At 55.6% G+C, this 24,270-nt stretch overlaps 1 protein-coding gene across 1 annotated transcript in view; it reads left to right on the top strand.

Annotated features, from left to right (window-relative positions):
• The window catches only part of TPH2 (tryptophan hydroxylase 2), an 84,771-nt gene that overhangs the window by 12,075 nt on the left and 48,426 nt on the right, over window positions 1-24,270 (top strand). Inside the window, exons 5-6 of the mRNA XM_072842651.1 lie at window positions 344-411; window positions 20,134-20,330. Of these exons, the coding sequence (XP_072698752.1) occupies window positions 344-411; window positions 20,134-20,330 (265 nt within the window). The remainder of the gene's footprint in view (window positions 1-343; window positions 412-20,133; window positions 20,331-24,270) is intronic.

Raw genomic sequence — 24,270 nt, forward strand, 5'->3', positions numbered from 1 at the left:
TATCCTGAACGACAGAGTTGTTGAGGGCGGGGCACGTCCTGGCCTCACACACGACGGTGGCACTTGGGTCACCCTAAGGCCACTAGGTCACCCTAGTGACTACGCATGTGCCCCTGTTCCAATGAGCGGGGTGCATGAGCTGGTGACCCCAACAAGCGGCTCAGTGCCCCCCACGCGGCCCCAGTGAGTAGGGCCCGTGGATAATGGGGGTCATGGGGCTGGGCCGGCTGCCTGCGTCCCCTTCGTCACCCCGCGGCTCCTGTGGCTCCGGCGCACCTGCTAGGCCTTTGGCGCCCACCGCTCGGCCCCTTTGCTAAATAACCGGATCTCTCCTGTGTTTAAGGGATTCAAGGACGACGTCTACCGGCAGAGAAGGAAGTACTTCGTGGACGTGGCCATGGGCTACAAGTAGTAAGTACCGGGGTGTGGGAGCTCAGCTCCTGTCCTCACCGCCACCTGCGGGCCGTGCACCAACCACGGACAGCACTTGCTGCTGTGGATGCAGCACAGGTGCTGGAAGGTCCCCGGGCTGCCACAGCCGCGTGACGTCACGGCCACCGCACCTGCTGCCGTGCGGGCCCTGGTCACCTGCTGCTAGCCGCTCCCCGCTGGCCGCTGGGCCCTCCGCGCTGGTGGGACCTGGGTGCGAGTCTCACCTTTGACTCTGCCTGTCGGGGCCCCTTCCACGACCAGCCCCCCGTGCCCCCTTCCACGCCCCCTGGTGCCCCCTTCCACACCCCCCCTCCCAGTGCCCCCTTCCTCGTCCAGCCTCCCGGCAACAGGAGGGACCCTGCAGAAATGCCCCCGGGGGTCACGCCAGCACCTTCATGGAACTTACTTGTGTTTGCTTCTCATGGAGGGGGAGGGTCCTCACCATGTGGGGGCCTCGGGGAGAGCCCCACCCTGACCCAGGCCGCGGGGGTGAGGCCGGGGTGCAGCAGGTGCAGGGGGTGCGGGGAGCCGGAGGGGCCGGCCGGCCTCCGTGTCCTGTGCTCCCGTTAGCGGCACCTGGACACCTGCACCGGGCGCCCCCTCGTTGGCTTGGGAGCAGCCGCGGGAGCCTGACCTCGGGGCAAAGCCTAGATCCTGCCCCACAGGAGTCGCTTTATTTTACTTGCGAGGAGGTGGGCAGCCTGACTGTCCCGTGGGGCAACTTTGTCCTGGGTGAGAATTTCAGATATTTTGTTTAGAGAATGTCACTGGTGGCTTTTTCCCTTTTTCCTCTTCCTTTTATTTTGCTGACTAAGGCACACAGGGGCTCAAGCTGAGTTGAAGGGTCCCACCTGACACCCCCGCTGGGTCACCGGGTGGCTCCCTCTGGCTCCCTGTGTGTCCGCGGCTCTCCCCACGCCCTCCAAGCCCCAGGCAGCCTTCCGTTCTTTCTCCACTGCTTTTATGACCCTAAACACCAGGACCGCTTGGCCCGCGCTTTTCCACCTGTGTCTGCTCCATTTTTGTTCTCCTCTGTTCCAGGACACTTTTTTTTTTTCCTTTAAAGATTTTATCTATTTATTCCTGAGAGACACAGAGGGGCAGAGACACAGGCAGAGGGAGAAGCAGGCTCCTTGCGGGGAGCCCAACGCAGGACTCGATCCTGGGACCCCGGGGTCACGGCCTGAGCCGAAGGCAGATGCTCAACTGCTGAGCCCCCCACTAATTGATTGTGAAACTTAAGATTGGCTCCCTTGATTCACAGATTGTCCCCGGGGAATCGGGTTGTACGTGGGTCGTGGAAGGGGCGCATGCAGGACGTGACAAAAGCTCAGAGCTGGGCAGAGCTTTTTTCTTTAGGGGGAACCGATGGATAAATATGGGTTTTACGCACAGGTGGTATAGGTATTACGTGACTGGGAAGAGGCGTGTGTTTGTACGTGTGCACGTGAAGAATCTCGTTAGCACGGCGATCAAGGAGCCACTCAAATGTCACTTATTTCTCCTTGGTGGAGCCCAGAACCTGGGCCAGGCAAGCTGAGCCTACTGGTGGGGTATCTAGGGAGTCAACGCCTTTCACGGGGCCTCAATCCTGGGGAGTCTTTTTGTTTTAAAGAAAACATGCTGATATGGGCAGAAGAGCGAAGGAGAGTAGAGGCAAGATGATGGGAGTGTCCGGCTGCCGGCTTCCCATAGCTTAGGTGCCGGATCTGCAGAAAATCAAAGTAAACACTAGTGGTTGGAAATGGTGAAGACTTTTTTTCCTGCAAAAAGCTTTATTGCTTCCTTTTGGTCCACGACCTAGAAGTTCAGGGTGGTTGAGAAGCTGTCTCATGGCTGCGGGGACAGGCTTAGGCCGAAGCCCTGGCACCGAGGGGGATGCCACAGAGGCCTCTCATAGGGTGAGCCTTTGGAAGGGATACCCTCCCCCCCCCCCCAGCAGCCCAGCCTGGGGCCGCCGCTCTGCAGAGCTGGCCAGGTGGTTGCTATCTCCTTGCTGAGCTTCAGCTGCTCCTGTAGGAGATGATTCTTCGGAAAGTCACAGAGCCGGGGGGCTGTGTGGGCAGAGCCTGGGCATGCAGATCCAGAGGGGCCTGCTTCACGCTCTCCTCCAGAACCGTGGCAGCTTCCAGGGGATGGCTTCTGTGCATCCTGGAGGAGGGCCTGGCTGCCATATGTTTGCCTCCTCAAGAAGCACTGGGCACCCTCGTGCTTCTCTGAGGATGGGGAAGCGACCCATGCCTTCCAGAGCCGCACCAGCAAGGTGGAACTAGAGGCACAGAGAGAGGTAGGTGCGGGAGGCCTGCAGGTGCATGCTGACCAGGCCTCCACCTCGGTGGGATGGTTTTGACCAATCTGGGAGCTCATGGTTGGTGGGCAATAAGGAAGCTAAGCTCAAAAGATGGTGTTGGCTGTTTCCAGAGGCAGAGGGTGGCTGAGAAGATGGTTCCGAAGGTTATAGCTGGAAGGTGGGAGGCTCAAGGGGCATCCCTGGGTCTGTTCTGTTGAAACACTGTTGGAGCAAGACACAGACTTGCAGGAGCCCCAGCTGGAAGGGGTGGGGACTGTATACAAAGAAGGCACTGGACGGAGCTGGAGCATCCAGGCCCCGTTTACAGGGCTGGGAAGTGCATAGGTTCAAGGGCCCTGGCTCAGTGACTGGATGTTTGAGAGGCTGAGGCAGGCAGGGAGCTGCCAATTCATCATTTTCCAGGGAGAAACTACTCTCACATGGTTCACAAAACTCCCTGCTGTCGTGACCCCAGGTAGGCTAAACATTAACCCGAAGGTTCTGTGGTGGCTATAGGGTCAAAGCAAAGGGTGTTTGACCAAGACAGTCTGGAATCCAGGGCCACGATGGCCCTCTCCCTGGGCAGCGCCAAGTCCAGGCTCACCACCTCCAACAGCCAGGAGATTAAACACAACAAAACGCTCACAGCCTTGGGGCCAGTCTGGGGCTCGTCTTGACTCCACTGCCTCCTCGCTGGGTGCTCAGCCTCACTGTGCCTGTTTCTTCCCCCAGAACGTGTGTCTCGGCACCTCCCAGGGCTGTAGGGAGGATTGCCAAAGAGAAGGCACGTGCTGTGCTCCGCACAGGGCCTGGTGCACGAGCTGAGGTTGGAAGCGTCCCTCAGTCTTATCGCCTCTTGCCCTTTGGCACAGGCTCTCTTCACTTTCCAGTTGAACTATTGATCAGTTCTTTGCCTACGTCAGTGCCATTGCTTATGGGGCCACTGTAACGACTCCTGTAGCTCACGTGTCCCTAGAAGTCATCAGAAGCCTGTGCTGGAGCTTGCGTGCACACCAACATCCCTCTCTATGGAGAGATTTTAGGATGCAGCCGTCTTGCCGTTTGTATTGGAGGGGGGGGAGCTGCCAGAATGCGGACAACAGATCAGTTGCCTTGGTGCTTCTTGTAGGTTGGTGGGAGACGAAGGTGCCCATCAGGCGTGGTTAGATCTGGGAAGCACAAACCCAGGACCTGTGCAAAGTGGAGAGAAACGAATCATTCCCGGTGCCTTTTATGCCAGTGCTGCTGTGGCTCCTCTGAGTAGGAGTTTGAGGATGGTTGGAGGCTAGTAGGGCGTGCTTGGGTGCACGCCGGAGGCAGACGGGAGGCTGGAGCTGGGCTTGCGTTAGGTGCCGGCTGGGCTTGCGTTAGGTGCCCCTGTGCTACCGAACCCCAGGTGGGCCTGGCCCACCGTCTCCAGCTGGCTATGCCATAAGTTGGGCATCCTTTTAGTTCACGAAACATAAAGATGCGATTTAATTGAAATAGGGGCTTTTCTAGTGCTGATGGCTTTCCGAGAGAGCAAAGGAAAAACATGAACACGATAGTTACTTAAAATGAGCTCATTAGAGGGGCTGCTGGCTGCATGTGCAACCTGATGTCCCAACCCAAAGCTTGGAACTGCTGGTCCGAGCAGCAGATTATTTGAGGCTGGAGTGGTCCTAAAAATCCAGCAGGTGAGGTCCCCGCAACTACGATTTGCCGATACAATTAGGGACCGTGCCGACTTGTAGAGAACAATTCGATTCCCTGTTAATAATATGGTTAGGCTTTCTGGGCCCCACGTGGGTCAAACATATGGTCGGAAATACAGGGGACGATGGAGTAGGGACGTGTGGGGCTGTTGGAGGGACCGCAGGACGCAGTCCGGGTGCCTGGGGCCGAGGAAGGGGAGGGACAAGAGGCGACATGCAGGGAACAGGTGTTGACACCAAGGCCGGGGCGCCCCGTGCGGGACTCGCGTGGAAGGCTGTGTTTCCTGTGATGGTCTTGCAAGGATGAAGCGGGGGGCAGAATCAGTGCGAGCAGAGAACATGAGAACCTTGCAGTCTGGGACGGGAACCCAGCAGGCTCCAAGGATGGTGGCCACCAGCCCGGAGGTGGAGGGCGGCCCGGCGGTGGTGTCTACAGGGCCCAAGCGGCACGGTCCGCTTCCATGCAGAGTCCCTATAGACACCCGGGGCGGGGGCCTGCAGGCTCCTCTGGGTCGGGGGTCCAGGCACTGGGGATCGGGGTCCGGGGTTGCCAAGGGGTCCCGGGGGACCCAGGTGCCTCCTCACCAAAGCTGTGGAGGAAAGGCTCGTGGGCGCACACACGGCCTCCGTGGAAGGCCCCAGGCACCGGTGGCCCAAGCGTCCCGCTGTGAATTCGGGTGGGAGAGGATGCGCGTGGCACCAGGTCCCGGTGCAGCCCAGGAAGGTGCGAGGCCGCAGCTGGGGGCGAGGGGGAGGGAGCGGGTGGAGGTCGTGAAAATGGGGGTGAAGGTGGGGGGGGCTCGGCGGCGTCTGCGGCCACCGGCGCCTTCCTACCCCGGCCTCGGCCCTCGCTTTGCCGCCTTTCTGGGGGCCTCACAACTGCCACATTATTGAGGAAGAATCGGGAATGCATTTTTTTTTCCCCAATTGGCTGGAAATAAGCACATTTTTCTTCGCGGGCCTAGTACGACGGTTCCTCCCCGATCTGCACGCATATTTGATTATATCTTTGGAGGGGGTGGTGGTAGTTATTTCAATCCGTCTTCCTCTCCTGGAAAGAGGCCCCGAGCTCTGGCTTTAACTGTGCCACCCTTGTTGGCTTTAATTGATTTCAAATATTGTCGTGATTGTGTTTCGTTATGAATGCACTTTGTTCCGGAGGAAGCTGAGGCGGGAGGTCCCCTCACGTCCTTCTCTGGTGCTGCTCCCTCTGGGATTTGTGTGTCGGACGCCCGCGGTCTGAAATGTAGTTAGGGCAACGCGGGGTCAGCGAGTGAGGTCGCCGAGGCGCGTGCAACACGCCCGCCCGAGTTTGCTGAAAGTCGGAAAATCCCCTCATTTGCCACGACAACCCGTCTGACTTCAAATTCAGGGAGAAGTGCTTGAACCCGTGTCTCGGCCTCAGTTCTCCCCTCTGTGAAATGGGGATAACATGACCTCTCCTTTCTCCTGGGAGGATTCTGAGGATTAAACCAAGTCGGTGGAGCACTGGATCCAGCGAACTGCACTCTTCTCTCTCTCCAATCAATAAGCACAGAGTGTAGACCCAAAGCCTGGGCTTTACTCAGCCCCCTGGCCCCCGTGGCGGGCCTTCCTTGCTTTTTCCAGTTTTTCTTTCAATCTGAGAGGCCGGGCGTGGTGTGATTAGGAGGCCAGGAGCTGCACCGGACGGCCTGGGGAGGATTCCAGCTTTCAACACTCGCCAGCTGAGTGACTCCGCCAAGTGATTTGTCTTCGATGCCTCAGTTTCCCTATCTGTACACCGGGGTAACTCTACTACCGCTTTAAAGGATTGTTATAGGGACTAAGTGAGGTTAAATAATAACAGCACTTAGAACACTTAGGAGATGCGTATTTGCTAATATTGTTATAATTTTTCTTCCTTCAGCTGGTCTCTCCTTTTGGTCTTCCCGCGTGCTCCAAATCTCTCTCTTTTTAAAAAGATTTATTTATTTATTTTAGAGATGGAGAGAGTACGTATGAGAGCCTGGGGAGGGGCAGAGGGAAAGCATCTCAAGTGGACACCCACCGAGCGTGGAGCCCAACGGAGGGCTCGATCTCACAAATGACTCCAAAACTGAGCAGCTTAAAGCGACGAGCATGTCCTATCTTATGAAGTTTCTGAAGGTCAGGAATTAGGGAGGCGCTTTGCTGGGTGTGTCAGGATCAGGGTGTCTCACGAAGCTGGAGTCATGAAGCCTCTTGACCAGAGGATGCCAGGGCTGGAAGATCTGTTTCTGATCTGATCATTCCCACGGTGGTTGGCCGGAGGCCTGGTTTCCTTCCCACACGGGTCCCTCTGCTGGGCTGCCAAGTGTCCTCAGGAGGGGGCACCTGGCCTCCCTCAGGCCGGGTTGTCCAGAAGGAAGCATGCCTCTTCTAATCTAACCTCTTGACGTGCTCCACTGGCTCCGCGGCCCGGCCGTGCTGCACCGCAGGGGCCACCACGGCACAACCCAGGAGGAAGGCTTCCCTGAGCACCGCGGGGAGCTTGGCTACCATATGCATTGAGCTTGTGCTCCATTTTGTCTTCAAGACCCGGTCTATCCAATCCCACACGGGTGCTAAGGTATGAGGAGCAGAAGCATCCCCGTGAAAGCAGCGGTGTGGCACCATTTGTGGCAGAAGGTCTGATGTTGAAGCTAGACGGAGCTGGGTTTGAACTCCCGCTCCACCACTCGTGCTCCATGGCCGTGAGCACTGACCTGGTTTCTCTGCATCTCAGTGCTCTTTTTTTTTCCCTTCAGATTTATTTATTTGGGAGACAGAGTGAGGGAGCACGCACGCCCAAGCAGAGGAGGGAGGAAGGACAGAGGGGGAGAGCATCTCATGCAGACTCCTTGCTGAGTGCAGAGCCTGATGCAAGGCTCCATCGCAGGACCCCGAGATGGTGACCAGAGCCGAAATCAGGAGTGGGATGCCCGGCCAGCTGGGCTGCCCGGGCATCCGTGCTCTTACCTGAAAACAAGCATAGTACTTATGTACCTTGTGTGGTTGGGAGGAGGAGCAGTGGTCACGGGCCCAGGTGCTGGCTCGTACAAGCTGCGGTTGAGTCTATGACAGATACGATTGCTATGATGACGGATCACGTGGCTAATGTTTCCTCGATTCCATGTGATCATATGTCAAGCTCATTTAAAATGAATAAAAGACCTTTAGGGAGTGAATGGATCATTGACTTTCAGGCTCCATGGTCGGCTGGGTTAAAGGAGCTTTTCACACCTATAAGCAGGTGTGCATGTGTGCACCTTTCAGTTGCATGTGACTCAGGTACACAGGGTTGCTTCTTTAATTGAAAAACTGGCCGCCTCCCAGGCCTTCCCGGGCCTTCCCAGGCAGGGGAGTGTCAGCTAAGATTAGAGGGGGCAGGGGGTGGGGGGCAGCTGGCCCGCGTCAGATCAGTCTCTGAACGGCTGCTGGTGGGACCCCTCCCCTGGCGTATTTGGGTAGTTTTAGCTTCTTTTGGTTACACTCCCGCCGAGCGCCGGGCACCGTGTTCAACACTTGGCTTATTATGTTCGCTCTATAAGCTCACAGAAAGCCTTTGGGGCTACTGCCATCCTTTTTTTTTTTTTTTTTTTTTAAGATTTTATTTATTTACTTGAGAGAGCGCATGAGCCAGGGGAGGGGCATAGAAGCAGATTCCCCACTGAGCAGGGAGCCCGATGTGGGACTCGATCTCAGGACCCCAGGATCACACCCTGAGCTGAAGGCAGATGCTCAACCGCCGAGCCACCCAGGTGTCCCCCTTTTTTTTTAATTAAAAAAAATTTTTTTTATGGCAAGTTAGCTTTTGTTTGCGCCGCAGGATTCATGATGCGGAGCCTTTCCCGGGGGGCCCTGGCCGTTACACGACTTGCAGAACCGTAACTGCGGAGGCCACACCTCTCCACCTTCCCAGAGGTTTCAGTTGACCTTAGCATTTCTCATTTCGTGTGGGAAGAGCCATGATTTATGGATCCTGCTTGGTTTCAGGAGGCAGCTAAAAGAAATCCGTTACTAGCAGGAGTTGTGAGCGCCACACTGCCTATTTTTGGATAGGCGACTCTTAACTGGAAACATCACAAATAGAAGGTGGCAGAAGGATGAAAGGGGAAAGTCATGCTTTCCTAACAGGGGAGGAAACTGAAGTCGGGGTTGCAACTTTTTGTCCTGAATTTTGTTTTCCTCACCCGTCTCGTTGGCAGATGGTCACCTGGATGAATTGTGGGCTCCGTTGTGATGTGGGACCAAGCTTGAATTTTTTTCCCCCTTCTTGAGAAAACCCGCCAAATACGTTTTCTCCCCGAGTAAGCTAATTCTATCCCGTTCCATTACCCTCCATTGATTTGCTTTCCCAGGTTTTGAACAAAATGGGGATCTATGTGGCTGTTTGGGTACTTTGTGGCTCCTGCATAGACACCAGCTGTGGAGGCTTTAATTTCTCTGAAATGGAGCGGTAAATTGAAGAGTAGAACAAATCCAAATATTTGTGGTGCTGGGGTCATTTCCCCGACGGCCGGAATGGATTCCGAGGAAGGTCATGTTAGGGTCTCCCAAGAGTGCCTCTTCTGCAGAATCTAAATATCTTTCTCTGCCCAAGAGGCCCCCCCATCCCCATCCCGTCCCCCGTCCCCATCCCGTCCCCCTTCTTTTCAGTCTCCGTGGCAGCTTCAGCTTCCATTCGACCGCGCTCAAGTTGAAAACAAGAGCAACAGAATTAAATGACCGATGTTAAGAGTTTTTGGGCTCGCTACGGCGTCCTCCGCATACCTGGGATGCGCAGCCCTTGGGAGGATTTGGAAGATGTCAGGCTTTAGAGAACAGTCATTTCCTTGCCAAGCGTTTCTCTTTACCTGAAGTTCAGCTCAGCGGCTGAGACGAAGGGGGCCTGAGAGCGGAAAGAAAGACAAAAGGGAAAATCAACTTGGAAATTTCCACCTGTTGGGCTCGGTGGGCTTAGATGTGCGTGAGTGCCCCCGGTGGATGCTGTGTGGTTGTATCGTGGTGCCCACGGCTGGGGAAAGCCCGAGCACAGTGCGGCCCTATGTCACTTACGGACAAGGACCGGGGTGGCACCCAGGTGCAACGCTGATCGCCGGGAACCAGGTATGAGTCTTTTGCCTTAAAATGATCTCGGTGAGCCTGAAGGATTGACCTTGCTCTCTGCGAGTCCCGGGGGGTGAGCGGGTCCATCCAGAAGAGCGCTCGGCTGTCATCTCTGGACCTGTTCCCGACCCTGCAGGGGAACGATGCAATGTCCCCCCCCTTGCTGTTCGCTCGCCTGGAGGGGGCATCCGGCTGCACCGAGCCATCGTCGGGTGTCTGGGAGCCTCACGGGTGACACTATGGGGTCTTCCCAGTGTGGTGTGGTCGTCCCAACGCCCTCGCTTTCAACTCAGGACATGGAGGCCAAACTCAGTGCTTCACATGCGTCAGGTGCCCGGGACCCCGCACCGAGGTGCGGTGGTTAGGAGGGGCCTGCAGAGCGGGCCTTCCATGGCCGAGTCCCTGCGGCGCCGCTTGCCACCGTCGGGTCTTATCGCACGGCGTGTGAGCCTCAGTTTCCTTCGCCGTCGACCGCTCCACAAGGTGAGCATTACCTGACACCCTCCCTGTGATGTGCCCCCGTGTTCCTGCTACCGCTGACTGGATGGGTGGCGGCTGGTATTAATTCCCTTGGGGCCGTGAACTGCAGGGCACCCACGTTCCCTCATCGCCACCGGGAGACTTCGGGCCCCCCTGTCCCTATGGGTCAGGATGCAAGACGTGTGGGATTACAGGCGGGGGTGCCTCGGAGCCCCCACCCCGGGCCCCGTCACCCCGAGCCCGCCACAATCGCGGTGCGTGTCCGGATCGCATTCCTTTGAGCTCCGCTCCCTGGTGGGTTGAACACGGGCCTAGCGATGGACGTGAGGCCTGAAGGCGCGGCTGCTCGGGGCTAATTGCACAATAGTTTCAGCAGGAGAAGATCCATCCTCTAGAATGAGAGGAGGGCTTCCTGCGAGGTGAGAAAGTGAGGGAGGCCCTATCCTGGGGTGCTCGGGACACATAACAGCACGTAACGTCCAGGAGTTAGACCCCCCTCCAGCGGGCTCCCAGCGCCCGGGGCTGGATTTGCATTATGTCTCGTAAGCGCGGCCCCGATCTTAACAGTGTGAACAAAACCAGCCCACGTGCTTGTTGGCTACCATCTGAAGGTTCCTTGGGGCCCGTAGACTCATTTGCAAAAAATTCACGTGTGCAAAACTCATTTGCAAAAGCAAATAAAATACATGATGGCAAATGCTCTTTACCTGGCTGGCCTAGGGGAGCCGCTGAGCCCGAGCCTGCACCGCGACACTTGCTCTGTGGGGTCACATAGCTGTCCCCGCTGCCCGGGCTCACGGAGCCCCTTGACGAAGGCCGGACAGCTCGGGGGGGTCTGAAATCTTGATGTGACTCAGATGGTTCCTACATCCGTGAGCTGACCCGCGAGCCTCCGTTTTGAAAGACGGCACTTGGCCGTCGTGCTCTGCAGCTCGAAAACGTCTCCGGAAGTTTGTTCCTTAAGACGCGCAGCGAAGGAAACAGCTCTGTGGTCGGCTACGTTTGGCTTTCGTGTCCCTTTGGGTTTGCACACGCTGCTGTCTTTGCTCATGACAATTGTCACGACGAGTATGATACGCCGAGGGAGCCCCGGTTAAGAAAATCACGCAGAAAGGAACACTTGACGCCTAAAGCCCGTGGCGCAGAGGGTAAGTGGGAGCTACCGGAAAACCTAAAATCTCCAAGTTTCTGGGCTTGCTTTTTCTGTAGCAGTAGAAATACGAGGCTGGGAGGACGTAAGGCAGGTGCGTATCTGTGACTTTGCGATACGCGCGGCTTTGTGACACGCGGCTACGATTCTCCTCAACCTTTAGATTTGTGGCTTATTTTGGCCTGATTGGTTGGTTGAACACCTATGATGCTCCAGACTCCACTCTGGGCGGCGGGGACAGGAAAATGCAAATGCAAACAAAGATCCCTGCCTTCAAGGAGCACAGGATGTGATGGGGGGATGGATCTAGCAGGCTAATGAGTGGGAAGTGTGGCCTCCCCTGGCCCCCTGGCCCTCCGGCCCCCCCAAGACCCCCCCAGCCCCCGGGTATCAGTGACAACATTTCCTCCTAACGTGACTGAGTGTCCTTTACAGTCTGAGTTCTGAAGTGTGACTTTATCAGATGCGGGAGCTTTAGACTTTTCTCATTGCCTCTTGGAGATGAGTAGAAAAATGGCATTTGCTCTCCGGTTAAACTTTACTGGAACCCATTGACTCCCTTAGGGTTTGTTTTCCTGGCTTGTGGCAACATTTTCTCCGGTGTCGGAGGCAGGTGCCCCCTGACCGCACAGCTCTGTGCATGAGGCCCCTGGGCCGGCAGGTGTGGTGCTAGGAACCAGCGCGGTCACCAGCGGCCTGACATCACAGCGCCCGGCTGCCACCTTGGGTGTGAGCGGTGCCCCAGACGCTCGGTGACAATTGGCAATACATTTTGTGAGTGATGATTTTATTTTATTTATTTTTATTTTTAAAAAACATTTTATTTATTCATTCACAAGAGACACAGAGAGAGAGAAGCAGAGACACAGGCAGAGGGAGAAGCAGGCTCCATGCAGGGAGCCTGATGTGGCGACTCCATCCCGGGTCTCCAGGATCACACCCTGGGCTGAAGGTGGCGCTAAACCACTGAGCCACCCTGAATGATGATTTAAAAAAAAAGAAAAATGACATTGGGGGGCGCCTGGGTGGCTCAGTCAGTGAAGCATCTGCTCGCAGCTCAGGGCACAGTCCTGGGGTCCCGGGGTCCTGTGATGGGGCCCCACGTGGGAACTCCCTGCCCCGCGGGGGGGCCTGCCTCTCCGTCTCCCTCTCCCTCTGCCACTCCCCCTGCCAAATAAATATTTAAAATCTTTTAAAAAAAAATGACATCGGATCCACATGAAGATTATTCTTCCAATGCGGGAATAATGTCAGTCTCACTCTCCTGTATCCTTCTATGCTGTCTCGGGTGGGAAGGAAAGAGGACGGATCACAGAGAGCTCCCTGGAAACACGCAGAATGCGGGATGCTCCCCGTGGAGGCGGCCCCTGCATGTGTCCTAAGCCAAGAAGGCACAGAGATAGAGACCTCCTGCCTTCAGGTTTCCACATTTCCTCCGAGCGCCTGTCCAAGCCCCTCGAGGAGCTGCTGGTGGCCACTGAGTTGCAACGCTGACGTAGTTTCCCATTTCAGCCCCGCTCCTCTCCCTTCTGCAAAGCCCCAGGTGGGAACGTCGGGCAAGAGAGCTCCACCCCAGGTGAGGAAGGAAGAAGAGCTGAGGCCCAGACAGAGGGACAAGAGGGATGAGAGGGACGGCCTCCCCCAGGCGACAAAGGGCTGAGGACGGGAGGCGTCCCCTGGCCCGGCCCGGCCCGGCCCGAGGAGCGCTTCGCGGAGCCCGGTGGGGAGCGAGTTCAGTCCTGACGGCTTCCATCAGATCCCCGTGCCCCCCCACCAATGCTCTGCTCACCGTTTGTCTGCTTCTTGCCACTCACTCCCAACCCTTTTCCCAAGAAACACGATCCGCCTTGTGTTTCAGCCAGTCTTGCCGCCTTGGGGTCAATACCGCCCGCCCGTCGGGTCTCCTGCGTGGACCGCGGCCTCGCTCCCCGCCCCATGCGCACACACTGTGTCTTGCATTTGGAATTCGAGCCGCAAGGACTTTGGGGGATGGCCAGGGCGGATCACTGTGATCAGATATTTTCTAATCCCCCAAATTAAAAAAAAAAAAAAAGCGTAAGAGGAACGCCCGTGGCTGGACCTGCTGGCGGAGGAGATCAAGGAGATGGTTAAATAAGAGCAAAGCGTTGTTGCAGAAAGAGCTCTTGTGGGTACAGCCTCAGTGGGTCGGTGTCCCCAGATTTCAGTATCCAAAGCGTATCTGTTTTTTTGTTTTTTTTTGTTTCTTGTTTCTTGTTTTTTTTTTTTTCAAAGCGTATCTGTTACACGATGTGAGCAAGCTCAGGACATGCCTACAAGAACTATCAATGCACCTGCCCCCGGTGACGTTCGGTCTCTGCGTTTTCTACTTTGTCCTCCCTGTGGGGACAGGGCAGGGTTTTCGGGGTCATCCTCAGTATTTCCAAAGAAGGTTCCTGGTTGTCTCCGCGGGACGTCTCATGCCAGGGGTTTTTCTCCCAGGGCTAGGCCTCGATTCCACGGTGACCGCGGTCGCCGCCTCCTGGGTTCGGGCGTCCCCGAGCGCCGTCCGTCCCCCGCGGTGCATATGAAGCCTTGCTTTCCAGTTCTTTGGCAAGAGGACCGAGTCGGTGGTGAGTGGAAGCTCCTGAAAGCTGCCTTTCTTTTTTTTTTTTTTTTCCCGGTAATCTAGCAATCAGTGAATAATGATTTTGGTGGTTCTGGAGAATTCCGGAATCCCAGCTAATTCTGTATAAATGGAGGAGACTCCCTAAAGATCTAATTATAACACTTCCATGTCATTAGTTTACTAGGAAGTCTCATCCTGTTGGGGTTTATACCAGCAGTAAAAAGGTTTTATTTCCCCCCACTCGCCACTTCCAACTGCATTGGGTTGGATTCTACTTTCCTGCTGGGAAGCAAGTTCCTTAGCAACACAGAGTTGGCTGTCATTTTCAATTATTAGTAAGGTCTCATTTGGGTATTTAAGGCCCAGTGCCATTCATTTAAAAAAAGATTAATCTCGAACGTGATTCAAAATGTGTCCCCCCCCACCCCCGTTGTTTGGAGTGAATGGGTATGCACGTCATCGTGCGTGTGTGCTGTTCTGAGTCGCCTCTCCTCTCCCTTCTGGGCCCTCGTTCCCCTGCGGCTGGAGGCTGAGAGGAGGGAGCGAGGCAGCTGGGAGCGTTCCACAGGGCCGTTGGGACGTCCGCATGCGCAGGTGCAGGCCAGGCTGGGACATCTGTGGTTGGAGGTGCAGGCAGCGCTGGGACGTCCGGGGTGGGCAGGTGCAGGCTGCGCTGGGACGTCTGGGGTGGGCAGGTGCAGGCCGCGCTGGGACTTCCGGGGTGGGCAGGTGCAGGCCGTGCTGGGACGTCCGGGGTGGGCAGGTGCAGGCCGTGCTGGGACGTCCGGGGTGGGCAGGTGCAGGCTGCGCTGGGACGTCCGGGGTGGGCAGGTGCAGGCCGCGCTAGGACATCCATGGTGGACAAGCGCAGGCCATGCTGGGATGTCCGGGGTGGGAGGTGCAGTAGTGGGAGGTGCAGGCCACGCTGGGACGTCCATGGTGGGCAGGTGCAGGTCATGCTGGGACATCCGGGATGGGAGGTGCAGGCCATGCTGGGACATCTGAGGTGGGCAGGTGCAGGCCATGCTGGGATGTCTGGGGTGGGCAGGTGCAGGCTATGCTGGGACGACCGGGGTGGGAGGTGCAGGCGACGCTGGGACGTCCATGGTGGGCAGGTGCAGTCCACGCTGGGACAACCGGGGTGGGAGGTGCAGACCATGCTGGGACGTCCGTGGTGGGAGGTGCAGGCCATGCTGGGATGACCGGGGTGGGAGGTGCAGGCCGCACTGGGACAACCAGAGTGGGCAGGTGCAGGCCATGCTGGGACATCCATGGTGGGCAGATCAGGCCATGCTGACTCTGGTTTGGGCAGGTCATCTCTGACAGGGTGACCCCTGCGGGGTGCTGTGCGTGGTTTCTTGGGCGGCACCCTTCCCTCCATCTGTCCCAGGGCTCGGCGCCCACATCCCCGCCATGGCCCCGTCAGTGTTCGTGCCCCCACGCCCTTCCCTGGGTGTGCCCACGAGAGTCCGGGGCCCGTCACAAAGCAGGAGCTGCTTCTATGGACAGAGCAGAAGCAGGGCCTCTGAGGCCCCCCATTTCCCTCCTAGGCCCGTCACGTTGGAGTCGCAGACATCTCCAGGCTCCTGGCTCCTTGCTCACGTGAACCTCACATTTCAGAGGACACGTGGCAAGGCCTCCTGGAGTGCATGCTACGAGGCCTCCACAGGCTGTCCTGCCCCTGTGGGTCCTTTTCTTTTTTTAATATTTTATTTATTTATTCATGAGAGACACAGAGAGAGAAAGAGAGAGAGAGAGAGAGAGAGAGAGAGAGAGAGAGAGAGAGGCAGAGACACAGGCAGAGGGAGGAGCGGATCCATGCAGGGAGCCCAACGTGGGACTCGATCCCGGGTCTCCAGGATCACACCCTGGGCCGAAGGCAGTGCTAAACCGCTGAGCCACCCGGGCTGCCCGGGGCTGCCTGTTTTAAAATTAATTAATTTATCTGAGAGAGTGAGCGAGAGAGAGAGAGAGAGAGAGAGAGAGCAGGGGGAGGGGTGGAGGGAGAGGGAGAGAGGGAACCTTAAGCAGCCTCCCCATGGAGCGCGGGGCTCAAACCAAGGGTGGCCCTGCGCTGCCTCTTGGTAAGCGGCCTAGCTCCGGCGGCGGGGCTTTCTCTAGGATGGGAAGCCCCTCAGTGACTTTAGCCTTGGCCGGAGCAGGGGTCTAGGACGCTGAAATACGGTGCCTGTCACACGTACCCTGAGACGCATCCCTGTAGATGGGTGTGAAATGATTATGGGGATATATCCCGGACCCCGGAAACAGCAGCCCCCCGCCCGTTGTCCTGCTCACCTACAGCTCACTCACCCCGACACATGCTAGTGCCTGACAAGCCCAAAGGCGGGCAATGCATCCTGTTTTCCCTGTGGGGATGGTGTTTATCTTTCCAAATGTCCAATTTTGAAGTTGTAATTATTTTTTTGTATATTTTTCTGAAATTTCGGAGTTATTTATTTATTTATTTTAAATTTCGGAGTTTTAAAAACGTGCATGCATTCCCAGCGCCCCACGCCCTGCCTCCAAGCTTACTGAGAAGACTGAGTGAGCCCGTGTGGATCTGCAGATCCAGCAGGTACCCTGCTTACCTACGGCTGCATGGGGGATGTTCCAGGTATAACTATCCTTACCTCTGGGCCTTATTTCAGTTTGAGATGTGAAAGTAAGTGGGGGTCTGGAATACATTTTTCATTTCGTTGGTATCCACCGATCAATTCAGCCCAGACTGGCTGGGCTTTAAGACTGGGCCTTGGGATCCCTGGGTGGCTCCGCAGTTGAGCACTTGCCTTCGGTCCTGGGATCGAGTCCCGCGTCGGGCTCCCTGCATGGAGCCTGCTTCTCCCTCTGCCTGTGTCTCTGCCTCTCTCTCTCTGTTTCTCATGAATAAAGAAATTAAAAAAAAAATCTAAAAAAAAAAAAGAGGACTGGGCCTTAAGTTAGTGATTAATCAAGGATTAGTTCATAAAAACCACTATAAAAATGGTAGAAAAGTGGCCCACGGTGAGCTCTCATTAAATGGGTTTTCATTATATAATCTTATCAGCGACAGAGAAAAATAGGAAATTTTTTTTTCTTGGTTCTTGGAATTTGGCTGTTAATAATAGGCATAAAATGGGACAAATTAGCATTGGCTTTGTGATGAAGTTGGCTTCTCAGCATTCGCCTTGAGTAGTCACGGGGCCAGGCGCTAGCGTGGAATCTGGGGAGGCTGAGGTCAGCGTGCCCTGCCATCAGGGCGGCCTGGGGCCCGGGGGGCGGCCAGCGAGCCCCGCAGGCGGGACGGAGGCGCCGAGACAGTGAGCTCGCCGCTGACCACCCAGTTCCCCAAGAGCGGGGCTGGACGTTCCTTATTGGGTCTCAGATCCGCAGGACTCGTTCCCGTCCTAGCCCCCGCTGGCTGTCCCTCACTGCGTGCTCCTGGCGACGCTCGGCTCCCCTTCGAGATGCCCCAGGTTTGCAGACTCGTCCTGGGGGAGACATTCAACCTAACAGCCTCTCCGCATTCCATTTACCCTTCCAGCCTCCCCACTCTCCTACCTGCTGCTCGCGCGCCGCTCTTACTAGCTTTATTTATTTATTTATTTATTTATTTATTTATTTATTTAGGTTACTTTATTTATTTAATAGTTTTTTTTATAAATTTATTTTTTATTGGAGTTCAATTTGCCAACATATAGAATAACACCCAGTGCTCATCCCGTCCAGTGCCCCCCTCAGTGCCCATCACCCCGTCACCCCAACCACCCCCTGGCCACCTCCCCTTCCACCACCCCTAGTTCGTTTCCCAGAGTTAGGAGTCTCTCATGTCCTGTCTCCCTTTCTGATATTTCCCACTCATTTTTCCTCCTTTCCCCTTTATTCCCTTTCACTATTTTTTATATTCCCCAAAGGTATGAGACCACAGAATGTTTGTCCTTCTCCGATTGACTTATTAGCTTTATTGGCTCACCTGACTCCAATTGATTTCGTTGGATTTTCTGGAACTGGAGGCAGATCGTCTATATATTTATTTCCCTGCATCCTTTCTATTTTTCTCTCTCCACTTCAAGCTCTCATCTTAAACTTATCGCAGATGCTATAAGCTTTAGCGGTCTTGATCTTCTCAGCAAATATTTGCCAGGTTGTAATTTCTTATTTGTTATCAGCCGCTGGGTTTAAACAAGGCTAATCTTGCTCTAATTTGGTTTGCGTAAGCCCCAGCCTTGGCACTCGGAGAAAGCAAATGCTAGCTTCTTGTTCTTTCTTAAGTGTGTTATGCCCTCATCCCTCCCGTACCCACAGTTCATTTTTTTTTAAGAATGAAAATTTGGGGGGATCCCTGGGTGGCTCAGTGGTTTAGTGCTGCCTTCAGCCCAGGGCATGATCCTGGAGACCCGGGATTGAATCTTGCATCGGGCTCCCTGCATGGAGCCTCCTTCTCCCTCTGCCTGTGCCTCTGCCTCTCTTTCTCTCTCTGTCTCTCATGAATAAATAAATAAAATCTTAAAAAAAAATTTGGGGCGTCAGAAACCTCACATTTGGACCTAAGGTTTGAACAGAAGGCATTCTGGCAAGAGTGCCCTGAGGTGTAGAGACAGCCGGGTGGGTGGGGGTGGTTGTTAACCTCATCTTGTTACGTCCTGTTTCCCTTTTTTGCTGCCTCAAGGATGGAGAGAGGGTGGGGGGTGAGGGACGGGGGATAGAGGGGTGCAGGGTGCAGGGAGGGGTGAGGGCCGATGTGGGTGGGCAGCATGGTCCCAGCTTGCTGCAGGTGCCCTGAGCGCTGGCCCCCTGGGCTCCTGGCCCGGCCCCTGCCCTGCAGGCTGGATCATGTAGACGCAGAGGCCACGCTGCTGCTGGCGTGTGCGGATTCAGACTCCCCTGGGTCGTGTGCCCGTGGAGCACGGGGCAGAGCTGCCTGCAGTGCTGCCTCTGGCTGTTGGCTATGTCGTGAAAGGTTGTCTCAAAACCCCAATTTCACTTTTAAAACGAGTGTCTTAACCAGAAGCTAAGTTCGGATTCCAGGCTGCCAACAAGGGCTGGTGAAGCTTGGACCCATGGGTGGGTGGGGGGGTCCAGCTGCTTCGGGCTGTTTCCTGCGGGGACAGGGGACAGCGGCGCTTCCTCAGCACCTGTCTGTCCGGGATCTCGGGGATCCCACCCGGCCCGCCAGGATGCTCCCCTTGGCCAGCCCGCGGCCTCCTCTCCCTCCCCTGACCCAGGGGGCTCCCCTGGGGGATCCAGCCCACTGCCCCAAAGTGTGGTCAGGACACAGCCAGGTCTGCTGGTGTGCGCGCTGTCTCGCTGTCTTGAGGTGCGAGGAACGGTCGTGGCACAGACCGCGGGGCACACAGGAGCTCCCTATTGTCACGTTCTGCAGCTCTGCAGGGAAGGTTTGCTGACCCCCCTCCTAAAGCGAGGAGGAGTGTGGTGCCTAACGAGCGCCCCTATTGTGCTCTTTGCAAACCCCTTACTTTAGAATTCAGTGTGGTTTTCTAAAAAAGATTTCATTTTTTTAAAAGATTTTATTTATTTATTCATGAGAGACACAAAGAGAGAGAGAGAGAGAGAGAGAGAGGCAGAGACACAGGCAGAGGGAGAAGCAGGCTCCATGCCGGGAGCCAGGTGTGGGACTCGATCCCGGGACCCTGGGGTCATGCCCTGGGCTGAAGGCAGGTGCTAAACCGCTGAGCCACCCGGGGATCTCCGAAGATTTCATTTTTAAGGACTCTGCACACCCGATGTGGGGCTCAGACCCACCGCGCCGAGACCCAGGGTCACGGGCCCTGTGCCTGAGCCAGCCAGGTGCCCCCTAAGGATTGAGTCTGGTTGTTTTTTAGCAGTTCCTGGACATTTTACTCACCGAATGAAAAAATATCTCAAAATTATACGCAGAGATTGGGGTGGTTTCCCTGCAAGGGCCGGAGAGAACCCACAGGCAGTTTCATTTTCCAGCGACGACGTCCGTTTATTGCCATGGTTGGGTGGCGGCAGCCGAGGCTTCCAGAGCCCCACTGTGCACCTGGGCCAGTTCTGTGAACGCGGGTGCTCAGTGGCTTCTGGCGCGGGGCAGGGATGCAGACCCCACCACACCCCCATGAGGACGAGTGAAATAGGGCTTAGTCGAATCGCTTATGTGGAAGTCCAAATCCGCACACAACACTGTGGCAGGTAGTTCTTGGGGCACAGGGTGGCCCAGTGGTTGAGCGTGTGCCTTGGGCTCAGGGCCCCCTTGGGGTCCCTGCTTGTGGGGGGCCTGCCTCTCCGGGGCCCTCTGCCCGTCCCTGCTCGGGTCTCAGGTCCGTAAAGGTGATGCTAAAGGCCTAAACCCCCGGGGGGACCCTGGAAGGGGCCCGGCGTCCCCCCTGCAGGAGGGGCCGGGCCCGCGGGAGGGGCCGGGCCGCCTGGGACTGACCACCGTGTCCCGGCCCAGCGGGCAGCCCATCCCCAGGGTGCAGTACACGGCGGAGGAGACGCGCACCTGGGGCGTGGTGTTCCGGGAGCTGTGCAAGCTCTACCCCACGCACGCCTGCCGCGAGCACCTGGACAACCTGCCGCTGCTGACCCAGCACTGCGGCTACCGCGAGGACAACGTGCCGCAGCTGCAGGACGTGTCGGCCTTCCTCAGAGGTGAGTCCCCGGCCCCGGACGCTGCCCCCCCCAACTGCCCCCGGCCCCAGGGACATTGTCCCCCCCAAACTGCTCACCTCCCTAAACTGCTCCCGGGGACACTCCCCCACCACTGACACTGCTCCCCCGCCCCCAGGGACACTGCCCCCCTAATGCTACCCCCTGTACACTGTCCCCCCATGATGCACCAGGCTGCGCCCTGCTCCCCCCAGGAGCACACAGCTCCCCCCCAGGACACACTGCTCCCCCAGGGGCACATGATGCACCAGTGGCCCTTCTGACAAATGGGGGAAGACTGTGCCTGCAGGACAGGAGCCCCGAGCAGCCAGTGAGCCCCCGGCTCCCGTGCATGGAGGGCCTCAGCCCTTGCTGGCTTGCTGGGGGGGCGAACCCCACAGGACGTCCTCGGCAGGTACAGCCTGGGGCTGTTTCTGATCCAGGAGCTGCCCTGGGGAGCCGTGTGGGGGTGCAATGACCTCGCACGTGACACTTTATGTGCTTTGCTAAGCGGCCACGTGGGTGAAACATCGGGGGACGGGGGACAGGGAGCCAGCGGCGGGCCTGGGTGTGGGGGGTGGGGGGGGAGGCAGTCTGTGAGCCAGGAAGTGCTGTCACACATATGTGCTGTGCCAGGGACTGTTCCGAGACATGGGTGGCCCCAGGTGCAGTTCCGTGGGCCCCCTCCTCATGCCTGGCCCCGGGGGCCGTGGGTGGGCTCAGCTGCCAGCTGCCCCACCAGCTCCTGTGTCCTTTCCCTCCCTGTCCCCAGAGAGCAGCTGTGAACCCAAAAGCTGCCGCCTTCCTTCTTTCCTGCCCACCCTCCTTGCACGGGGGACCCTGTATCCTGCAGCCTCATCAGGCCCCCCAGGCCCCCCCAGCCTCCCGGCACACAATCCGTCTGTGGGACAGTGTCCCGCGGCTGCTGTAACACGTCGCCACAAACCCGGTGACTTACAGTGACACAGACCTGCTACCTTATGGTGCCGGAGACGAGAGGTCTAGCGCCAAGGTCCTGGTCGGGCCACATTCCTTCTGGAGGTGCTTCCGCAGCCCTGCCTCTTCCAGCTTCTGGGGTCTCCCCACATTCCTCGGCTCCATGGCTCTCGTCACATCTCCTTCTTTCCCTGTGACCCTCCTGTGACCCTTCTTGCAAGGATCCCGGTGATTATATCAGACCCCCCAGAGTAATCTGGGATAACTGCCTCCTTGAAAAACCCTTAACTGGTCACACCTGCGGAGCCCCTCCTGCCACGGTCCCAGGTCCTTTGGGCTGTTAGCTTACGGGGCCTCCAGTGTTGCCGCCTCTAGCTTTACTACCCTCGTGAGCCTGTGCTTTGCCTTCGTCCCACTGCCCCTACCCCAAATTGAGGCCCCTATTTTACACCCCCAATGCCTGTATCTTCTCCCCCTTACTCTCTGGACCACCGCCTCCAGGGGAAGCTTCCTAAAGCATCGTGTCCTCCTGGCACCTCCGCTCAGAAGCCATCAGTGGTTCCCCTTTTATTTTCCTGAGGTTGGACATGGTTTTTGTTTTTTTTTGCTTTTCTTGGTAAAGGCCAGATCATGAATATTTTCATTTTTGTGGGCCCAGAGGCAACATTGAGGCCCTTCCGCCAGTCCTCATATAACTGTTTCTATGTGACAGTTAAAGAAACGTAAAAATTTTTTCTTGGCTTGCGGGGCGCACGCAAACCAGCGGGGTTTGGACGCCAGGCCATGGTCTGCTGATCTCTGGCTGACCCGGGCCGGGTCTGAACCACTCAACCTCAGTTCCCTGCCCTGGCCTGGCTTTCTGAGGTGGTGCGCTGTGCCGTACAACCTCCGAGCTCCCCGTGGGCTCCCCACACCTTTGCGCAGGTTCTGTCCCTCCGTCCCTCGCCTCTCAGAGTCCATCCTTTCTTCCCCTCTGAGTCCTGATGGTAGGAGTGATCAAGACCTTCCCTCTAATCGCTCATCCTAGATCATGTGTGTGTCAGGCTAGAGAGTGGACGGCTGAGAGCAGGGACACGGACGACCGCAACTGGTGCGATGGGAGTGCCCCTCGTGTGACCCTCACCCACGACATCTGTTACTACGGGAGGGCGGGAGATTGAGGGCCACCCACCAGTGCCACTGACTTAGGGCCTGATTACATGATGCCGCGTGTTGCTGTTTAGCTGGTTTACAGGCTCCCTAACGGTCTTGCCTCTCGCCTGTCCCTGCTTCCCACAGCCTTACGTGGATGTTACAGATTTGCCGCGGCCTTGGTTGCTCTTATACAGGAATTGCTTTTTACTGCGTTGTTTCCCAAACCCGAGTAAATTAGGGTCCCACCCCATAATTTTTGCCATATCCATCTCCCAACTTAATATTGCTGTGAGAGGCTGGATGGTATGGCATGGACTCTGGGCACGATGCCTGTACTGCATCCCCATTCTGTCTCTCTGCTCCTGGCTGTGTGGCCTCTGATGAGCTATCTATTTTATTTTATTTTATTTTATTTTATTTTATTTTATTTATTTATTTTATTTTATTTATTTTATTTTATTTATTTTATTTTATTTTATTTATTTTATTTTTTATTTTTTTATTTTATTTTATTTTATTTTATTATTATATTTTATTTTATTTTATTCATTCATTTATTCATTCATTCATGAAAGACAGAGAGCTGAGTGAAGTAAGTCAGTCGGAGAAGGACAAACATTATATGTTCTCATTCATTTGGGGAATATAAATAATAGTGAAAGGGAATATAAGGGAAGGGAGAAGAAATGTGTGGGAAATATCAGAAAGGGAGACAGAACGTAAAGACTGCTAACTCTGGGAAACGAACTAGGGGTGGTAGAAGGGGAGGAGGGCGGGGGGTGGGAGTGAATGGGTGACGGGCACTGGGGGTTATTCTTTATGTTAGTAAATTGAACACCAATAAAAAATAAATTTAAAAAAAAAAAGAGAAAAAAAAAAAGGCTAGAAGTTGCCTGATGCACAGAAGGCACTAGTAACTTTAAGGACTAAAGGAAAAAAAAAAAAAAAAGACAGAGAGGCAGAGGCATCGGTAGAGGCAGAAGCAGGCTCCCTGTGGGGGTCCTGATGTGAGACTCGATCCTGGGACCCAGGGATCACGACCTGAGCCAAAGGCGATGCTTGACCCCTAAGGCACCCAAGTGGCTCTCTGATGAGCTATCTTAACCTCCCTGGGCCTCAGTTTCTTCTCTGCAAATGGACATAATCATTTTACCAACCTTACACAGTGACCAGGAATGGAAGCTGGTATACCCAGAGCCCTAAAGTTATTTTATTTTATTTTAAGATTTTATTTATTTATTCATGAGAGAGACAGAGAAAGAGAGAGGCAGAGACACAGGCAGAGGGAGAAGCAGGCTCCATGCAGGGAGCCCTGACGCGGGGCTCGATCCCGGGACCCCAGGATCATGACCTGGGCTGAAGGCAGTGCTAAAGTGCTGAGCCACCTGGGCTGCCCGTAAAGTTATTTTTTAAAGAAATATTTTATTTGCTTATTGAGAGAGAGAGAGAGAGAAAGAGAGAGCGCAAGCATGTAGGGAGTGGGGAGGAGAGCAGAGGGAGAGAACCTCAGCTGAGACCTGAGCTGAAACCAAGAGTCTGAGGCTCAACCGACGGAGCCACCCTGGTACCCCACCCTAAAGTCATTAGGGTGGAGTGTAGCAGAGTCATAATTCTTAGGGCTATTGTAATTGTTCTTGCTGTTATTCTTCACGACCCCTGTGAACTGGACACGGGGAGCTCAGTCCCCATCATTCACTGGCACACACAGCAAGTGTAATGTAAATGTGTGTGTTTTTTAGAATTATTTTATTTTTTAACGGACTCTCTTTTAAGTACCTGATTTATTTACAAAAGGAAGCGTTTAAGGCGATGATATCCATAAATTCAAAGTTCTTGATGCGTTAGTTACATATTTAAAAAAATTCATATGAAA

Source organism: Canis lupus, chromosome 11 (assembly GCF_048164855.1).
Source record: "Canis lupus baileyi chromosome 11, mCanLup2.hap1, whole genome shotgun sequence".
Taxonomy (NCBI): Eukaryota; Metazoa; Chordata; class Mammalia; order Carnivora; family Canidae; genus Canis; species Canis lupus.